Source organism: Protobothrops mucrosquamatus, unplaced genomic scaffold (genome assembly GCF_001527695.2).
Source record: "Protobothrops mucrosquamatus isolate PMUCROS unplaced genomic scaffold, P.Mucros_1.0 scaffold1114, whole genome shotgun sequence".
NCBI lineage: Eukaryota > Metazoa > Chordata > Lepidosauria > Squamata > Viperidae > Protobothrops > Protobothrops mucrosquamatus.
This window is the reverse complement of record NW_015387333.1, coordinates 252,981-266,616: the sequence shown is the minus strand read 5'-3', so window position 1 is coordinate 266,616 and position 13,636 is coordinate 252,981. Positions and strand designations below refer to the sequence as shown.

General features: G+C 45.0%; 2 protein-coding genes across 2 annotated transcripts in view; one reads left to right on the top strand and one right to left on the bottom strand.

Moving 5' to 3' along the window:
- Positions 1-2,637, bottom strand: part of STPG1 (sperm tail PG-rich repeat containing 1) — a 34,758-nt gene extending 32,121 nt beyond the window's left edge. Inside the window, exons 1-2 of the mRNA XM_015820295.1 lie at positions 2,587-2,637; positions 972-1,130 (exon numbers count right to left, since the gene is read on the bottom strand). Coding sequence (XP_015675781.1) covers positions 972-1,047 — 76 coding nt within the window. The 5' untranslated portion in view covers positions 1,048-1,130; positions 2,587-2,637. The remainder of the gene's footprint in view (positions 1-971; positions 1,131-2,586) is intronic.
- Positions 2,638-5,523: 2,886 nt separating this feature from the next.
- The window catches only part of NIPAL3 (NIPA like domain containing 3), a 29,632-nt gene continuing 21,519 nt past the window's right edge, over positions 5,524-13,636 (top strand). The window contains exons 1-2 of the mRNA XM_015820294.1: positions 5,524-5,734; positions 11,849-12,054. Coding sequence (XP_015675780.1) covers positions 11,962-12,054 — 93 coding nt within the window. The 5' untranslated portion in view covers positions 5,524-5,734; positions 11,849-11,961. The remainder of the gene's footprint in view (positions 5,735-11,848; positions 12,055-13,636) is intronic.

Sequence of the window (13,636 nt, the reverse complement as noted above, 5' to 3'; positions counted from 1 at the left end):
AAGTGACTTATGACCGTTTTTTACACTTAAGACCTTTGCAGCATCGCTACACTCGTGTAATCAAAATTCAGATGCTTGGCAACTGACTCATATTTATGACGGTTTGCAGTGTCATAAAGCCAGGTTGCTAACTTAACAACTGCAATACAGGTAATCCTCGACATACGATCATAATTGGCCCCCAAATTTCTGGTGCCACATGAAACATTTGTTAATGTTTTACGATCTTTCTTGTTAAGTGAATCACTGCAGTTGCTAAATAAGTCAAACTGTTGTTAAGAGAATCTGGCTTCCCCATTTGAAGATCAGAGCGCAGGGCTGCTGCAAGAATCTAAGTCTAAGGCAGTGGTGGCGAACCTATGACACGGGTGCCACAGGTGGCACTCAGAGCCCTCTGTGGGCACGCATGCCATCGCCCCAGTCCTAGGCCTTCAGCTGGGTTTTATAAAAGCTTTTCGATTTAGGCCTTCGCCGCTGTGTACAAAAAAAAAAAGGTTCAATCAGTCAATTTCAACTTCTCGCAGGAAAAAAAAAGTTCTTGCAAAGTTGGAATTGATTGATTGAACTTTTTAGTCCCACCCCAATCTGTTGTTACCACCGCAGCCACGCTCACCCAATGGGCCACACCCACTCGGCACCCGACAATGCATAAGTGGGTTTTGGGTTGCAGTTTGGGCACTCGGGTCTCTAAAAGGTTCACCATCACTGGTCTAAGGATTGGTTATCACTTTTTTCAATGCCATTTAACTTTGAACAGTCGCTAAACAAATGGTCTTAACTCAAGGATTACTTGCATTAGCACAACATCACTATAATAGAAATATAACATATGCCATCCTGTTTTCTCTTCAGACAGTATGAGTATTTTGTTAGGGCAGACATACTCTTGGTGCAATGAATTAAGCTATTTCCAAACTTCCCACTCTCTGGTCTGGCTTCTACCAGGGCAGTATTTAGATTCCATGTCTTACCTTTTTCAGTATTTTCGGGAGTTCGATTCAGATTAGAGTAAGATTTCGTTGGGAAGACCTGAGACAACGAACTCATATCAAAGTTGGTCTCTATGACAGACAATTATTGCAAACTTGGGGAATGGATTTTTCTTCACTCCATCCTCGTGCTTCTAAAAACTGAGCACACACATCACATTATCACAACCAGGTAAGATAAAAAAGGGAGACTTTTATAGCCACCAGAGGCCCAGAAACAAGCTCGTCTAGAAAAGGGGGTGACATAACCCATAAATTTGCCAATTGTGCAATTTTATCTAAGATCAATGTTTTCTATTGTCCAGCTCTCACATCTAATTAATGCTTCCGATTATTCAATTTGTTGCTTTCAGAAGCTTTGCATATAGTGAATGTGTCTAATGTATTTAGTTTCTATTATTTTTAATATTCCATTTTTAATGTTTTTTGTTTTTGCTTTCACAATGTTGTAAACCACCCAGAGTCATCTGAGAAGAACGATGACATATACATTTCATAAATAAAGTATCATTTGTTTCTGTACCCTATAAAAAGACTTGACATCCCTTCACCTTAATAAAGCTTTTCACTTTGCCTCAAAGATAAGGTGACCAACTTTTTTACAATGAGAAGGAAGACACAAATAAATTGAAGAAAAAAAATATGAATAAATAAAATTAATTATTAAAACTGAAACAATAACATAAGCGAATAAACTTGTAAATAAAATTATACATATTTGGAAATTATAAAATAGATAATGAATTAATAAAATGTGAATTATTGTGCTCACCTGCATATGATTGAATATTCACTGAGAAAGAAGTGAGTCTAATGCATGCATGTGTGCCGTGTCGTGTTTTGGTAAAAAGTAAACAAAGCCACTTGCGTGCGGTGCACTCTCTCAAAACAATTCACCTGTGCGGAGCACATGCGTCTCATAATCACGTCTCGCCGCACTGTACCGAGCCTTGACGAATCGTCATGTCAAATACAAATACGTCACTTCGCACGCAACGGATAGGCTCGGCATCGATCGAATACGGAGATTTACAGATTAGTCTTCAAATATCGAAAAGGAGGACATGTAGGAGGACACTTTTCGAGAGAGGACAGAACTTACAAAAGAAGGACCTCCCCTAAAGGAGGACGATTGGTCACCTTATCAAAGATTCATAACTCTTCAGCTGTTTTCAGGAGGGGCAAAAAAGCCATCTTTGCAAAGTCAGTCTCTTTCTCAAATTCAGGGATTACATTTTTATCAGTTCCACATCAAACCTGGACCCTGAGTTTTAAAGGCAACAATGGGGGCAGAGGCAAAATCCAACAGGTTTTCTGAGATATTGTGATTTAATCCTTTCCATGCCACTTTCTTGACCTGGTCTCCCTTGAAGGGGTGATACCTTTTCTCTGGTTTTGGGATGGGGAGTGTGTCTGGTTTATAATTGGAAGGGTTTTGCAAGCTCTATAGAAAAGGACCTTGGGGGCTGCCTAGGGTAGTGGGGCTGTAGTTTGCCCACACCTGTCTTAAGAGTGTAGCTGAGGACAATATGCTCATCATGGTTGCATGGACAGATTTACCTGGAAAAAGCCCCCCTCTTTGCTGCCAATTGCTTACCTGGTTCCCAGGGCTACCTCTAGGCAAGACGCTGCAGCATGTATACCACCTGTTGCCCTAGGCAACCACAGAACAAAGGCAGCTCCTCCAATGCGTTCCACTCTTACTTCCGCTAGCTTCAAAATGGACCAATCACAGAGCAGGTCTCTGGAGAAATCTTTTCTTCCAGACTCAGCTGCTGGGGATGGGATGCTCTCTTGGGAAGGGAGCAAAGCAGCAATTGTTGAAAAGCGTCCATACTTTGCAGCTTTCTTATTTTATTTTATTTCATTTCATTATTTTTTATTGTTTTCTTTTGTTTGTCACATTCCACACAGCAGCTTCCATGTTCTTCTGTCTGGCCCTTTAAAATGTCCACTTGTCTTAATAGGCATTTGTGTTGCCTCTGCAAGAACAGATTAAAATCTTACCGATCCCAATGAAACAGTGGTTTCTTGTTTTGTTTTTTAAGCACGTGAATTTGATCCTAGACTTTCTCAAGCTGGGTGACCGACTCAAATCTGATGGAACTGTTTGTTGTTGTTTTTTTCAAGTGCCAGATGACTCAGATATTTTCTGTGGTGGGTGGGTGGGTAAGGATTGACTTTACTGCTAAAAGGAAGAGGAGCATGAGTTTCTTTCATAACTTTTATTCACTCCTTTAGGGGCACACTTTTTTTTAATTATGCCCTCTTTTGTTTACTGAGCTTGTTAGCTGGCAGCCTGGGTTCAAGACCCGAACACTGCATGACGGGGTGAGCTCCTGTCCCTTGCCCCAGCTCCTGCCCGCCTAGCAGTCTGAAAGCATGCAAATGCGAGTAGGTGAATAGGTACCACTTTGTTGGGAAGGTAGCAGCATTCCATGCACCTTTGGCAAATAGCCATGCTGGCCACATGAGCATGGAAATGTCTTTGGACAATGCTGGCTCCCTGGGAAAGAAGTGGAAAGAAGCCCTGTCCCCTGGAGTCGGACATATGGGTATGTCTAGTTCAGGGATAGGCAACCTTGGCTCTTTTACGACTCGTGGACTTCAACTCCCAGAATTTCTGAGCCAGCATGGCTCAGTTTGGAAACCTCTCCCTTTTCCCTCAGCACGGCTGGCTCAGGAATTGTGGGAGTTGAAGTCCACGGCTCATAAAAGAGCCAAGGTTGCCTACCCCGGTCTAGTTTAACGAAGAGAAGGACGAGGGGGGACATGATAGCAGTGTTCCAATATCTCAGGGGCTGCCCCAAAGAAGAGGGAGTCAAGCTATTCTCCAAAGCGCCTGAAGGCAGGACAAGAAGCAACGGATGGAAACTAATCAAGGAGAGAAGCAACCTAGAACTAAGGAGAAACTTCCAGACAATTAGAATAATTAACCAGTGGAACCACCTGCCTCCAGAAGCGGTGAATGCTCCAACATTGGAAGTTTTTAAGAAGAGACTGGACAGCCATTTGTCCGAAATGGTATAGGGTTTCCAGCCTGAGCAGGGGGTTGGACTAGATGACCTCCAAGGTCCCTCCCAACTTTATTATTATTATCATCATCATCATCATCATCATCATCATCATCATCATAAATGGCAGGGGAAGCCTTTACCTTTACCTTATTTACTATTGTTATCTCTTTGTTAAATATTCCTTCTGATATTTTGAGATTTTACTGAGATCTACCAAACACAGAAAAAAGTCCCATTATGATTATAAACCCTCCAACCCCTCATTGAGCAATAATGTATCACATCTGAGATAAGAGTGAATGCCAGCAATATATCTTTTAAGTGATTAGGTTAGTTTGTTGTTATAGAAGTGGCTAGCATTTACGAAATAAGTAAAATAAAAAGTTGAGGATGTAACTGTATTTTGTACTTTATTACACCGAAAAAGTTGGAAGGCGGTGCTTTTTTCTTTCCCTCTTACTCTGCTCTTTTCCCTCCCCTATTCCCCAATTATCTTTGTTTCTATTTGTATTTTATATTACAATAAACTTCAACAAAAAAGAAGAGAGAAAATCTACCTATGTGGTTACTGGGAGTCGAAAAATGTCTTGATGGCACATCATAAATTACAACTAGGGTGCTTTCTAGTGATTTTCCATCAAAGCAGGTTGTTCAGCCTCAAGAGAAGAGAGTATTTTGTAGCTGAGGCTTGAACGGCGGGGCCTTTGGTGCTCTCTGAAACCACTCTACTATTTGAGTAGTTGTCACACAGAAGAGGGGGTCAACCTATCCTTCAAAGCACCTGAGGGCAGGACAAGAACTAACAGAAGGACGCTCATCAAAGGGAAATCCAGCCTAGAACAAAGGAAACAGTGAGAACAATTAACCAATTGTTAATTGACAATTAACCTGACAGTGAGAACAATTAACCAATTGTTAATAATTAAACAATTGCCTTCAGAAGCTGTGGGTGCTCCATCACTGGAGGAGACTGGACAGCCACTTGTCTGAAATGGCATGGGGTCTCCTCCTTAGCAGGGGGTTGGACTAGAAGACCTCCAAGGTCCCTTCCACCTCTGTATTCTGTTACACAATACTGCTAAACCTCAGCCAAGTTTGGCCACCTGCCGCCGGACATTTGCCCTCGCGGCCACTAGAGGCCGCCCAACCCACAGGAAGGCGTTACCGGCGTCCAGCCCCGGCGCACCTGGCGAGCTCCGAGCCGGTTGCACCGGCTGCAGCGAAGAAAAAGGAGCCGCGCCGGCTTCCGCCCGCTTTCTCTCCCTCCTGCTCGTCCAGGCCCTCCGGCCCTTGCAGAGGCGAGATATCCGGAGCGGGGAGTGGCGGCTTCCGGATCCAATCGGACGCTTGTTTTGCCAGACACCGGCGCTGCGTTTCTCCGCTGGGCTGCAAAGCGGAAGCAGGTGAGCGCTGGAGGCTCTCAGACGACCGGAGGGAAGACTTCGTGTCCGAGAGAGAGAGAGGGGGGGGCGGGAGGAGGGTTAGGCTTCTGCTGAGCCAGGAGTGGCATTTATTTAGGTTGCCTTTATTTAGGACCGACTGAGCCGTGGAGCCACGATCTGCAGCGGCCACCTGCGCTATCGGGTCGCCTCGCTGTAAAAAGCGATTTTTTTTTTCCCCTCGGCCGTGGAAAAGTCCGCGAGGCAACGCGGAGGGAAATCATCGTAGGAAACTTGACCGACCGGTCCCTGATCCCGGCTTTGGCGAAGTTTTCCTAAAGGCGCGCAGGTTGGTTCCCAAAGGGCACCGGAGGAGGGATCGGGGTGATGCGAGCGTGTTTGTAAACGCAGAGGGGGTGTCTACGGGCACGTGAATTTCAAAAGAGCCTCGAATGAAGGGATTGCGGGGAAGTAAAAAAAATGGAGGGTTTTTTTTTTATTTAAAGAAAATACAAAAGGACCAAAAAAAAAAGTTGGAAAGAGAAAAGAGGGGTTAGCAGAGGGGAAAAACGAAACCGGGTGCAAATAAGAAGGGAATGCTTAGAATGGAAAAGCCCGAGGTGATGGGAGCTTGGATGGAGGATTTCTTAAATTTGATGTGTTGTGTTTTTGTAAAGAAGTTTTGTAAAGAGGTTTTCCCAGTTGCAATGGATGGCGGTGAAAGTTGGACCATAAGAAAGGCTGAGCGCCAAAGAACGGAGGCCTTTGAACTCTGGTGCTGGAGAAGACTCCTGCCAGTCCCCTGGACTGCAAGGCGATCAAACCGGTCAGTCATAGAGGAGATCAACCCTGACTGCTCTTTAGAAGGCCAGATCCTGAAGTTGAAACTCAAGTCCTTTGGCCACCTAATGAGAAGGAAGGACTCACTGGAGAAAAGCCTCATGCTGGGAAAGATGGAGGGCAAGAGAAGAAGGGGATGACAGAGAATGAGGTGGCTGGATGGAGTCACTGAAGCAGGAGGCATGAACTTAAATGGACTCCAGAAGATGGTAGAGGACAGGAAGGCCTGGAGGAACATTGTCCATGGGGTCGCGATGGGTCGGACATGACTTCGGAACTAACAACAACAACAAAGAAGTATTCTAAAATTACAGTTCTCAAACGTTTTGGTCTTGGCACCCCTTTACAGTCTAAAAATGATTGAGGACCCCAAAGAGCTTATGTGGGTTATATCTGTCCATATGTGATGTGTTAGAATTTGAAACTGAGAAATACGCTTATATATTTTACTGGCCCTCCCAGAAATGAGAACTGTAGGGTTGAAAGTTAGGTACAGTACTTACATGGAATTGACAGAGATGGCAGAATTGACCACTTTGATTAAAGGAAAGACTTTTAACTGATTTTATTTTTTTACTTGGAAGTCATTTATGTGTCTTTTGTGAGAAATGAAAAATAATGAAATGTTATTTTGGGATTTGATGGTTAGAATTACTGCCATTTGTCTAAATGGTGTGGCAGGGGTAGGCAACCTTGGCTCTTTTATGACTTGTGGACTTCAACTCCCAGAATTCCTGAGTCAGCATGGCTGGTTCAGGAATTCTGGGTATTGAAGTCCACAAGTCAAAAGAGCCAAGGTTGCCTACCCTGTAGGGTCCCCTGCTTGAGCAGGGGGTTGAACTAGAAGACCTCCAAAGTCCCTTCCAACTCTGTTATTCTGTTAACTATATGGGCTTATAGAAATAATATATACAAATGTTAACCTTAGAGTAAGAGTTTGAGGTATTATTTATATATCAAAGAAAGTCAGAAATCTTTTTTTTTCTATTTTTCTTTTTGCAAATCTATCCTTTTTTCTTGATTTTTATTTTCTTGGTCTTTTATTTGTTAAATCTTGGGGGGAGAAGAGAGGGGGAGAGGGGGCAGGGGAGAGAGACAGACAGACAGATAGAGAGATAGAGAGACAGAAAAAAAGAGACAGACAGAGAGAGAGAGACAGAGAGAGAGAGACAGACAGACAGACAGACAGAGAGAGAGACAGACAGAGAGACAGACAGACAGACAGAGAGAGAGAGACAGAGAGACAGACACAGAGACAGACAGAGAGATAGACAGAGACAGACAGACAGACAGAGAGACAGACAAAGAGGGAGAGACACAGAGACAGACAGAGAGATAGACAGAGAGAGACAGACAGACAGAGAGACGAACAGAGAGAGAGAGACAGAGAGAAAGAGACAGACAGAGACAGAGAGACAGAGAGAGAAAGACAGAGAAAGAGACACACAGAGAGAGAGAGAGAGAGAGAGAGAGAGAAAGAGAGACAGAGAGACAGACAGACAGACAGACACAGAGAGAGAGACAGAGACAGACAGATAGACAGAGAGAGTGAGACAGACAGACAGAGAGACCGAGAGAGACAGACCGAGAGAGACAGACAGAGAGAGAGACAGACAGAGAGAGAGACAGAGACAGACAGACAGAGAGAGAGAGACAGAGAGAGAGACAGACAGACAGACAGACAGAGAATTAGGTACTTATGACGTGACTTATTGTGGTACGATCCAGAATTTTGTAAAGGGTTCTTTTCCAATCTGGTGACCTCCAGATATGTTTGGGATCACAAGATCCAGAAATTGAAAAAGATCCCCTGTAACAACAACAATTAGGAGCTCAGTGAGAAATGCCTGTTGCAGAATCTGTGGTGTGGATTTGGACCAATGAGAAGGCTATTTGCCTGATTGGAGACTCACCTAAATTTTTAGAATGAGGGATGAGCAGGAATCAATGATGTTGTTTATAGTATTGTATTTATATTATTAGGCTTGATATAGTTCTATCTCTTAATGTTGTAAGCCGCTCAGACTTACTGTGCAGTAAGATGGATGGCTAATAAATTTTGCAAATAAATATATACGTACAGGTAGTCCTCAATTTATGATTGTAATGGAGCCTGGAATTTCCACCATAAGTCATAATGAACATAATTTTATGACTTTTTTTTGCTGCAGTTGTTAAGTGAACAATTAAGTGAACAATAACAATAACTTCTGGGCCAGTGGCGGGATTCAACTAGGTGAGCAACCGGTTCTCTGTGTGGATGCTGCTTCTAGAAGTCCATTCTGGGCCTGGGCAACAAAAAATTAGCTACCAGTTCTGCTGAAGTAGTGCAAACCGGCTGAATCCCACCACAGGAAGGAAGGAAGGAAGGAAGGAAGGGGTGGGATTCAAATATGAGAACAGCCAGTTCTCTGTGTGGATGCCCCTTCCGGAAGCCCATTCTGGGCCTGGGCAACAAAAAAATAGCTACCGGTTCAGCCGAAGTGATGCAAACCAGCTGAATCCCACCACTGCCTCTGGCTTAACATAACTCTGATGTTAAACAAATCAACAAATTCCTGTGGTTATTTTTTGCTGGAAATCAGCCCAAAAGGCCAAAACATTACAACAGTTCATTTAGTAACCGTTCGAAGTTACAACACCACTGAAAAAAAGTGACTTATGACCATTTTTCGCACTTAAGGCCATTGCAACATCTTCACGGTCATGTGATCAAAATTCAGACACTTAGCAACTGACTCATATTTATGACGGCTGCAGTGTCTGGGGTCATTTGATTCCCTTTTGCGACCTTCTGACAAGCAAAGTCAATGGGGAAGCCGGATTCACAAGAACCATGCTACTAACTTAAGAACAGTACTTCGTTTAACAAGTGTGGCAAGAGAGTTCGTAAAATGGGGCAAAATTCACTTCACAAATTACACACTTAGCAACAAAAAGTTTGGCCTCCGTTGTAATAGTAAGTCGAGGATTATCTGTATTCAGCCTGAGCACCTCCAGAGAAGGAAAAAACCAGCTGCTCTTATCAAGCTGTGTTTACCCTTAAAACATTTCTCTCCAAAACCTGTTTCCCTGATGTTTTTGTCCCATGATCCTGGTCCTGTCCTCTGGATCAAAACAAATAAATCTCTATTTTTAGTATGACCACTCTGGAAATTTCAAGATAGCAATCAAATCTTCTCCGCCCTCTCCTTTTCCAGTTTAGCCCAGTGTGTTCTGGACAATGGCAGGTGCCAAGAACAGAAGCTGGAAGTTTCTGCACTCTAATCATGCTCAGATGGATAAGGTTCAGCCACTCTCTAGAAGAGATCCTATGGGCAAACCCTTAGGATTTGATCTGTGGTGGTTGTACTGAAATCCTGGTGCTACTTTTATGATCCTGGGTTAGTTTGCTAGCTTAAATTCTTACTGATACAAAAGGAAATTGAATTGGGTGGCTTCAAGGTAGAATAAAGTAAATAACATGTTTTCCACATTTCTCTCCCCTGTCTCTTTGAGAAGATTTCTATTTTTTTCCTTAGTTTTTCTATTTTTTTAAGCCTTCTGCTCTTTATGCATGGCTACTGGTGAGAAGTACAGCTAGCCCTTGACTTGACCATTGGTTAAACGATGATTCAAAGTTACAACAGTGCTAGAAAGTGTGATTTATGACCAGTCCTCAAAGTTACAACCGTTAGACCATGGGTCTTCAAACTTGGCCCTTTTAGGACTTGTGGATTTCAACTCCCAGAATTCCTCAGCCAGGCACGCTGGCAGAGGAATTCTGGGAGTTGGAAGTCCACGAGTCCTAAAAGGGCCAAGTTTGAAGACCCCTGCGTTAGACCATCCCCACAGTCACGTGATTGTGATCTAGGCACTTGACAACTGGCTCACATTTATAAGAGTTGCCGTGTCCTGCAGTCATCTGATTGTCATTTGTGACTTTCCAAGCCAGCTTCTGACAAAGTCAGTCAGTAGGGAAGGGAAGGCCGCAACGGCGATCATGTGAGGACTCGCTTAACGACATGTATATACTTAATGACCATGGCAAAAAAAGTTTCAGTATCAGGTGCAGTTGGATGATGCCTCATTTAATGACCATGCCACTTAACAATGAATTTTCTGGCCCGAATCATAAATTGAGGATTACCTGTAATGAAAATTGGATTACAGGATTATCAGGAGGATACTGGTAGCCCCCTGCCTGCCTTTATTTATATATACTTGATTTGATTTGATTTATTTGATTTATTTTTTATTATTTTAATGTGATTTTATTTTACTTGATTATTATTTTATTTTTATTCCACTAATTCTGCTGACTGCCAAATTTTGTTTTATTATTATGTTATTGTTTTATTTTTATTTTATTTTATTATTTTATTTTATTATTTTTCTGCTAATTCTGCTGCCAAGTTCGGTCCTGACTGGCTCAAGGTTGACTCAGCCTTCCGGGGTCAGTAAAATGAGGACCCGGATTGTCGGGGGCAATACGCTGACTCTGTAATCCGCTTAGAGAGGGCTGTGAAGCACTGTGAAGCGGTATATATGTCTTAAGTCAGCGGTTCTCAACCTATGGGTCGCGACCCCATTTGGGGTCGATCGACCATTTCACGGGGGTCGCAAGCAAGGCTGTCGGCCATTTTTTTTCCCTTTTCCGGCGGATGCCTTACCTCCCTTGAGCTGGGCCAGCTGGTGGTCGGCCTGCTCCGTCTCTGCCGCTTGCCAGCTACGCCTCGGCTGGCGCAGGGGGCGGAACCACGCATGCGCGGCGCTCCCGGGCAGGGAAAGTCCTCGACTTACGATCGGTTGGGTAGTCTTCGACTTACGACCGGTTTAGTCCTTGACTTACAACCGGTTTAGTCCTTGACTTACGACCGGTTGGGGTCACGGCATTAAAAAGGTTGAGAACCACTGTGCTATTGCTATTCTTTTCTCTTGTTTCTACTCTACTCTACTCAGTTCTACTTACTGGCCATCCATCTTACCACGGTAATCCTGGGCGGCCTTACAAAAACAATTGCAGACAAGCCTGCCCTTTGATACAGGATGTTTAATAGGAGTGTGCGCAGCGCTGCTTTGCATCCTGTGGGATTACAAGGCAGCAACTGAAGCTCCAGGGAAGGACAAAACACCTGTTTCTCCTGCAGCCTGGCCAGCTGCATGGCTGTAACCGAAAAAGGGCTGCGTTGGAAGATGAAGAGAGAAAATACAGCTTCGCTCTCGCATCCGTGGCTGCTAAATGTAGACCTACGAGCATATTTTCATTTCATGATGTGTGCGAGTGAACCTTAGGGGACCAGCGAAGAGGTGGTGCCCAGGGAAGGGTCAGATATGAGGGAGCAGGGCCCAGGGCTGCCTAGTGAGCGGAGCAAGTGGGCCAGAAGAGGCCCACCCTCGTTTCTCATGCCGTAAAGGTGACCACAAGACACAGGCTGTCTGTGACTTACAGCAGTTCGTTTAGTGACCATTTGAAGTTACAACGGCACTGAAAAAGTGACTCATGGCTGATTTTCACACAACTGTTGCAGCGTCCCTCCCTCTCTCCCTCCCTGCCTCCCTCCCCCTTATGTCCTTTCATTTCTCTTCTTCTCTTTACTTAGAAGAGCAGTTATCAATGAATCTGCTTTCTCTGCTCAATCAGATTACGGCTCCTCTCTAGAGGCAGATGGGGAAGGAAGCAGGGAGACTGACTGGCCCTGCCCTGGATTTAAAGTGGTGCTGAAGGGAACGCCGGAAATGCACAGATAACCCGAAATGGAGAAAGCAAACCACCCCAGCTTGCAACTGGAACAGCTGGTGACCCAGCCAGTCCCTCTGGCGGTCCACGAGGATGCCTTCTCTTACAAGGTAATTCCTTTTATCTTAAAAGTTTTCGTTTCCAAAAGGGCCTGATTCACCAGCACGAGAAGAGGATAGCTCAGTAACGTGAACCTGGGCAGCAGTGGCTGGAGAAAGAGGCACGAGATGGGCGACCATATAAATACGTAAGTGTCAGACCTGTCCCAGAACAATCATTTAGGACAGGGCTTTTCAACCAGTGGTACGGGTACCACCTGTGGTACATTGGCACCTGGCAGGTGGTACGCGACCATCCTAGAAAAGTGATAGTGGGGGAGGGGAAATGAGCTGAACTGGTGGCAGCACCGCACAAGCCTGAGCGAGAGATGGCTGGAGCTGCAGGGCTGTCAGGGCTCAGCAGAAGCACCAGGATCAGTGCCGCTTTCCAGCTGGAGCTCGGCGCTGATCCTGGTGATTCTGCTGAGCCCAGAAGAAGCGCGGATCAGCTGGAAGGTTGCAGCCTCTCCAGGGTCTTGTGATTTACATTCAGATGCTTGGCAACCGATTCATATTTATGACGGTCACAGTGTCCCAGGGTCATGTGAAGTGACCAAAACCTGCTACAACCACCCAGCAGACAGGGGGAATAAAAACCAAACACCCCCCCACCCCACCCCCTCTGCCAATCCTCAACAGAAATGCTCACAATGAAAACCTCGGACAGGAGGAAGAGCGCCGCCGGGTGGGCAGGCAGGTGTCTTGCTCGGCTGTGGCTTGGGGGGCACTTTTTTCAGTGCCGTTGTAACTTCGAACAGTCATTAAGTGAACTGTTGTAAGTCGAGGACTACCTGTACTTTATCACTTTTTTCCTTTTTTTTGGTCATCATGTTTTTGACGCCTTGCTAGGCGACTGGTGGTACTCAGATATTGCCATATCCTAAAAGTGGTACCAATGGGTGAAAAGGTTGAAAAGCCCTGATTTAGGAAAGCAGACTCAACCCCGATTGATTGAACTGAAAAGGACTTTTACTAAAGACGTGGGTTGCAGGAAGGCTCCCACTCACACCGATACAAAGAGCCAAACCCATCATTCCCCATCCCTCCCCACAATCTCCAGTCCACTGCCACCCAATCCGGGATCACCACAATGTTGTGGGAAACTCCTCGGGTTGTTTAGACTGCTGGAATTTCACACCCAGGGCAAGCTGCGGAGGCCTAACCGATGCAAATAGCTCTGGTTGTCTTCACATATCAGCTCCCCCTCCCCATTTCCCACCATTAGATACACAGGTGTGGCTGGCCCCTAATGCCTCCACCCTCCCTTTCCCCTTGATGGCATGATGCCAGCAAGGCGCCAGGCTGAAGATGGAGATCCGGTCATGTCTCACTTAACAAGCACCTTGATTCTTTTTAATAACCATGTCAGAAGAGGCCGTAAATTTGGGTACACACTTAACTATTTGTATTCAGAAGTGGCTCAGGCTGTCACCTCCCTGATTCACTGGAGTATAAGAAGGAGGGGGCGCAGTTCAGGCAGATTCGGTTATTATAGTCCAGTGATGGCGAAACTTTTAGAGACCGAGTGCCCCAAAACCGCCCCGCCCACTCGTAGGGCCACCCACGGCCCACCGCAGCAGATCGCTCAGGCGGC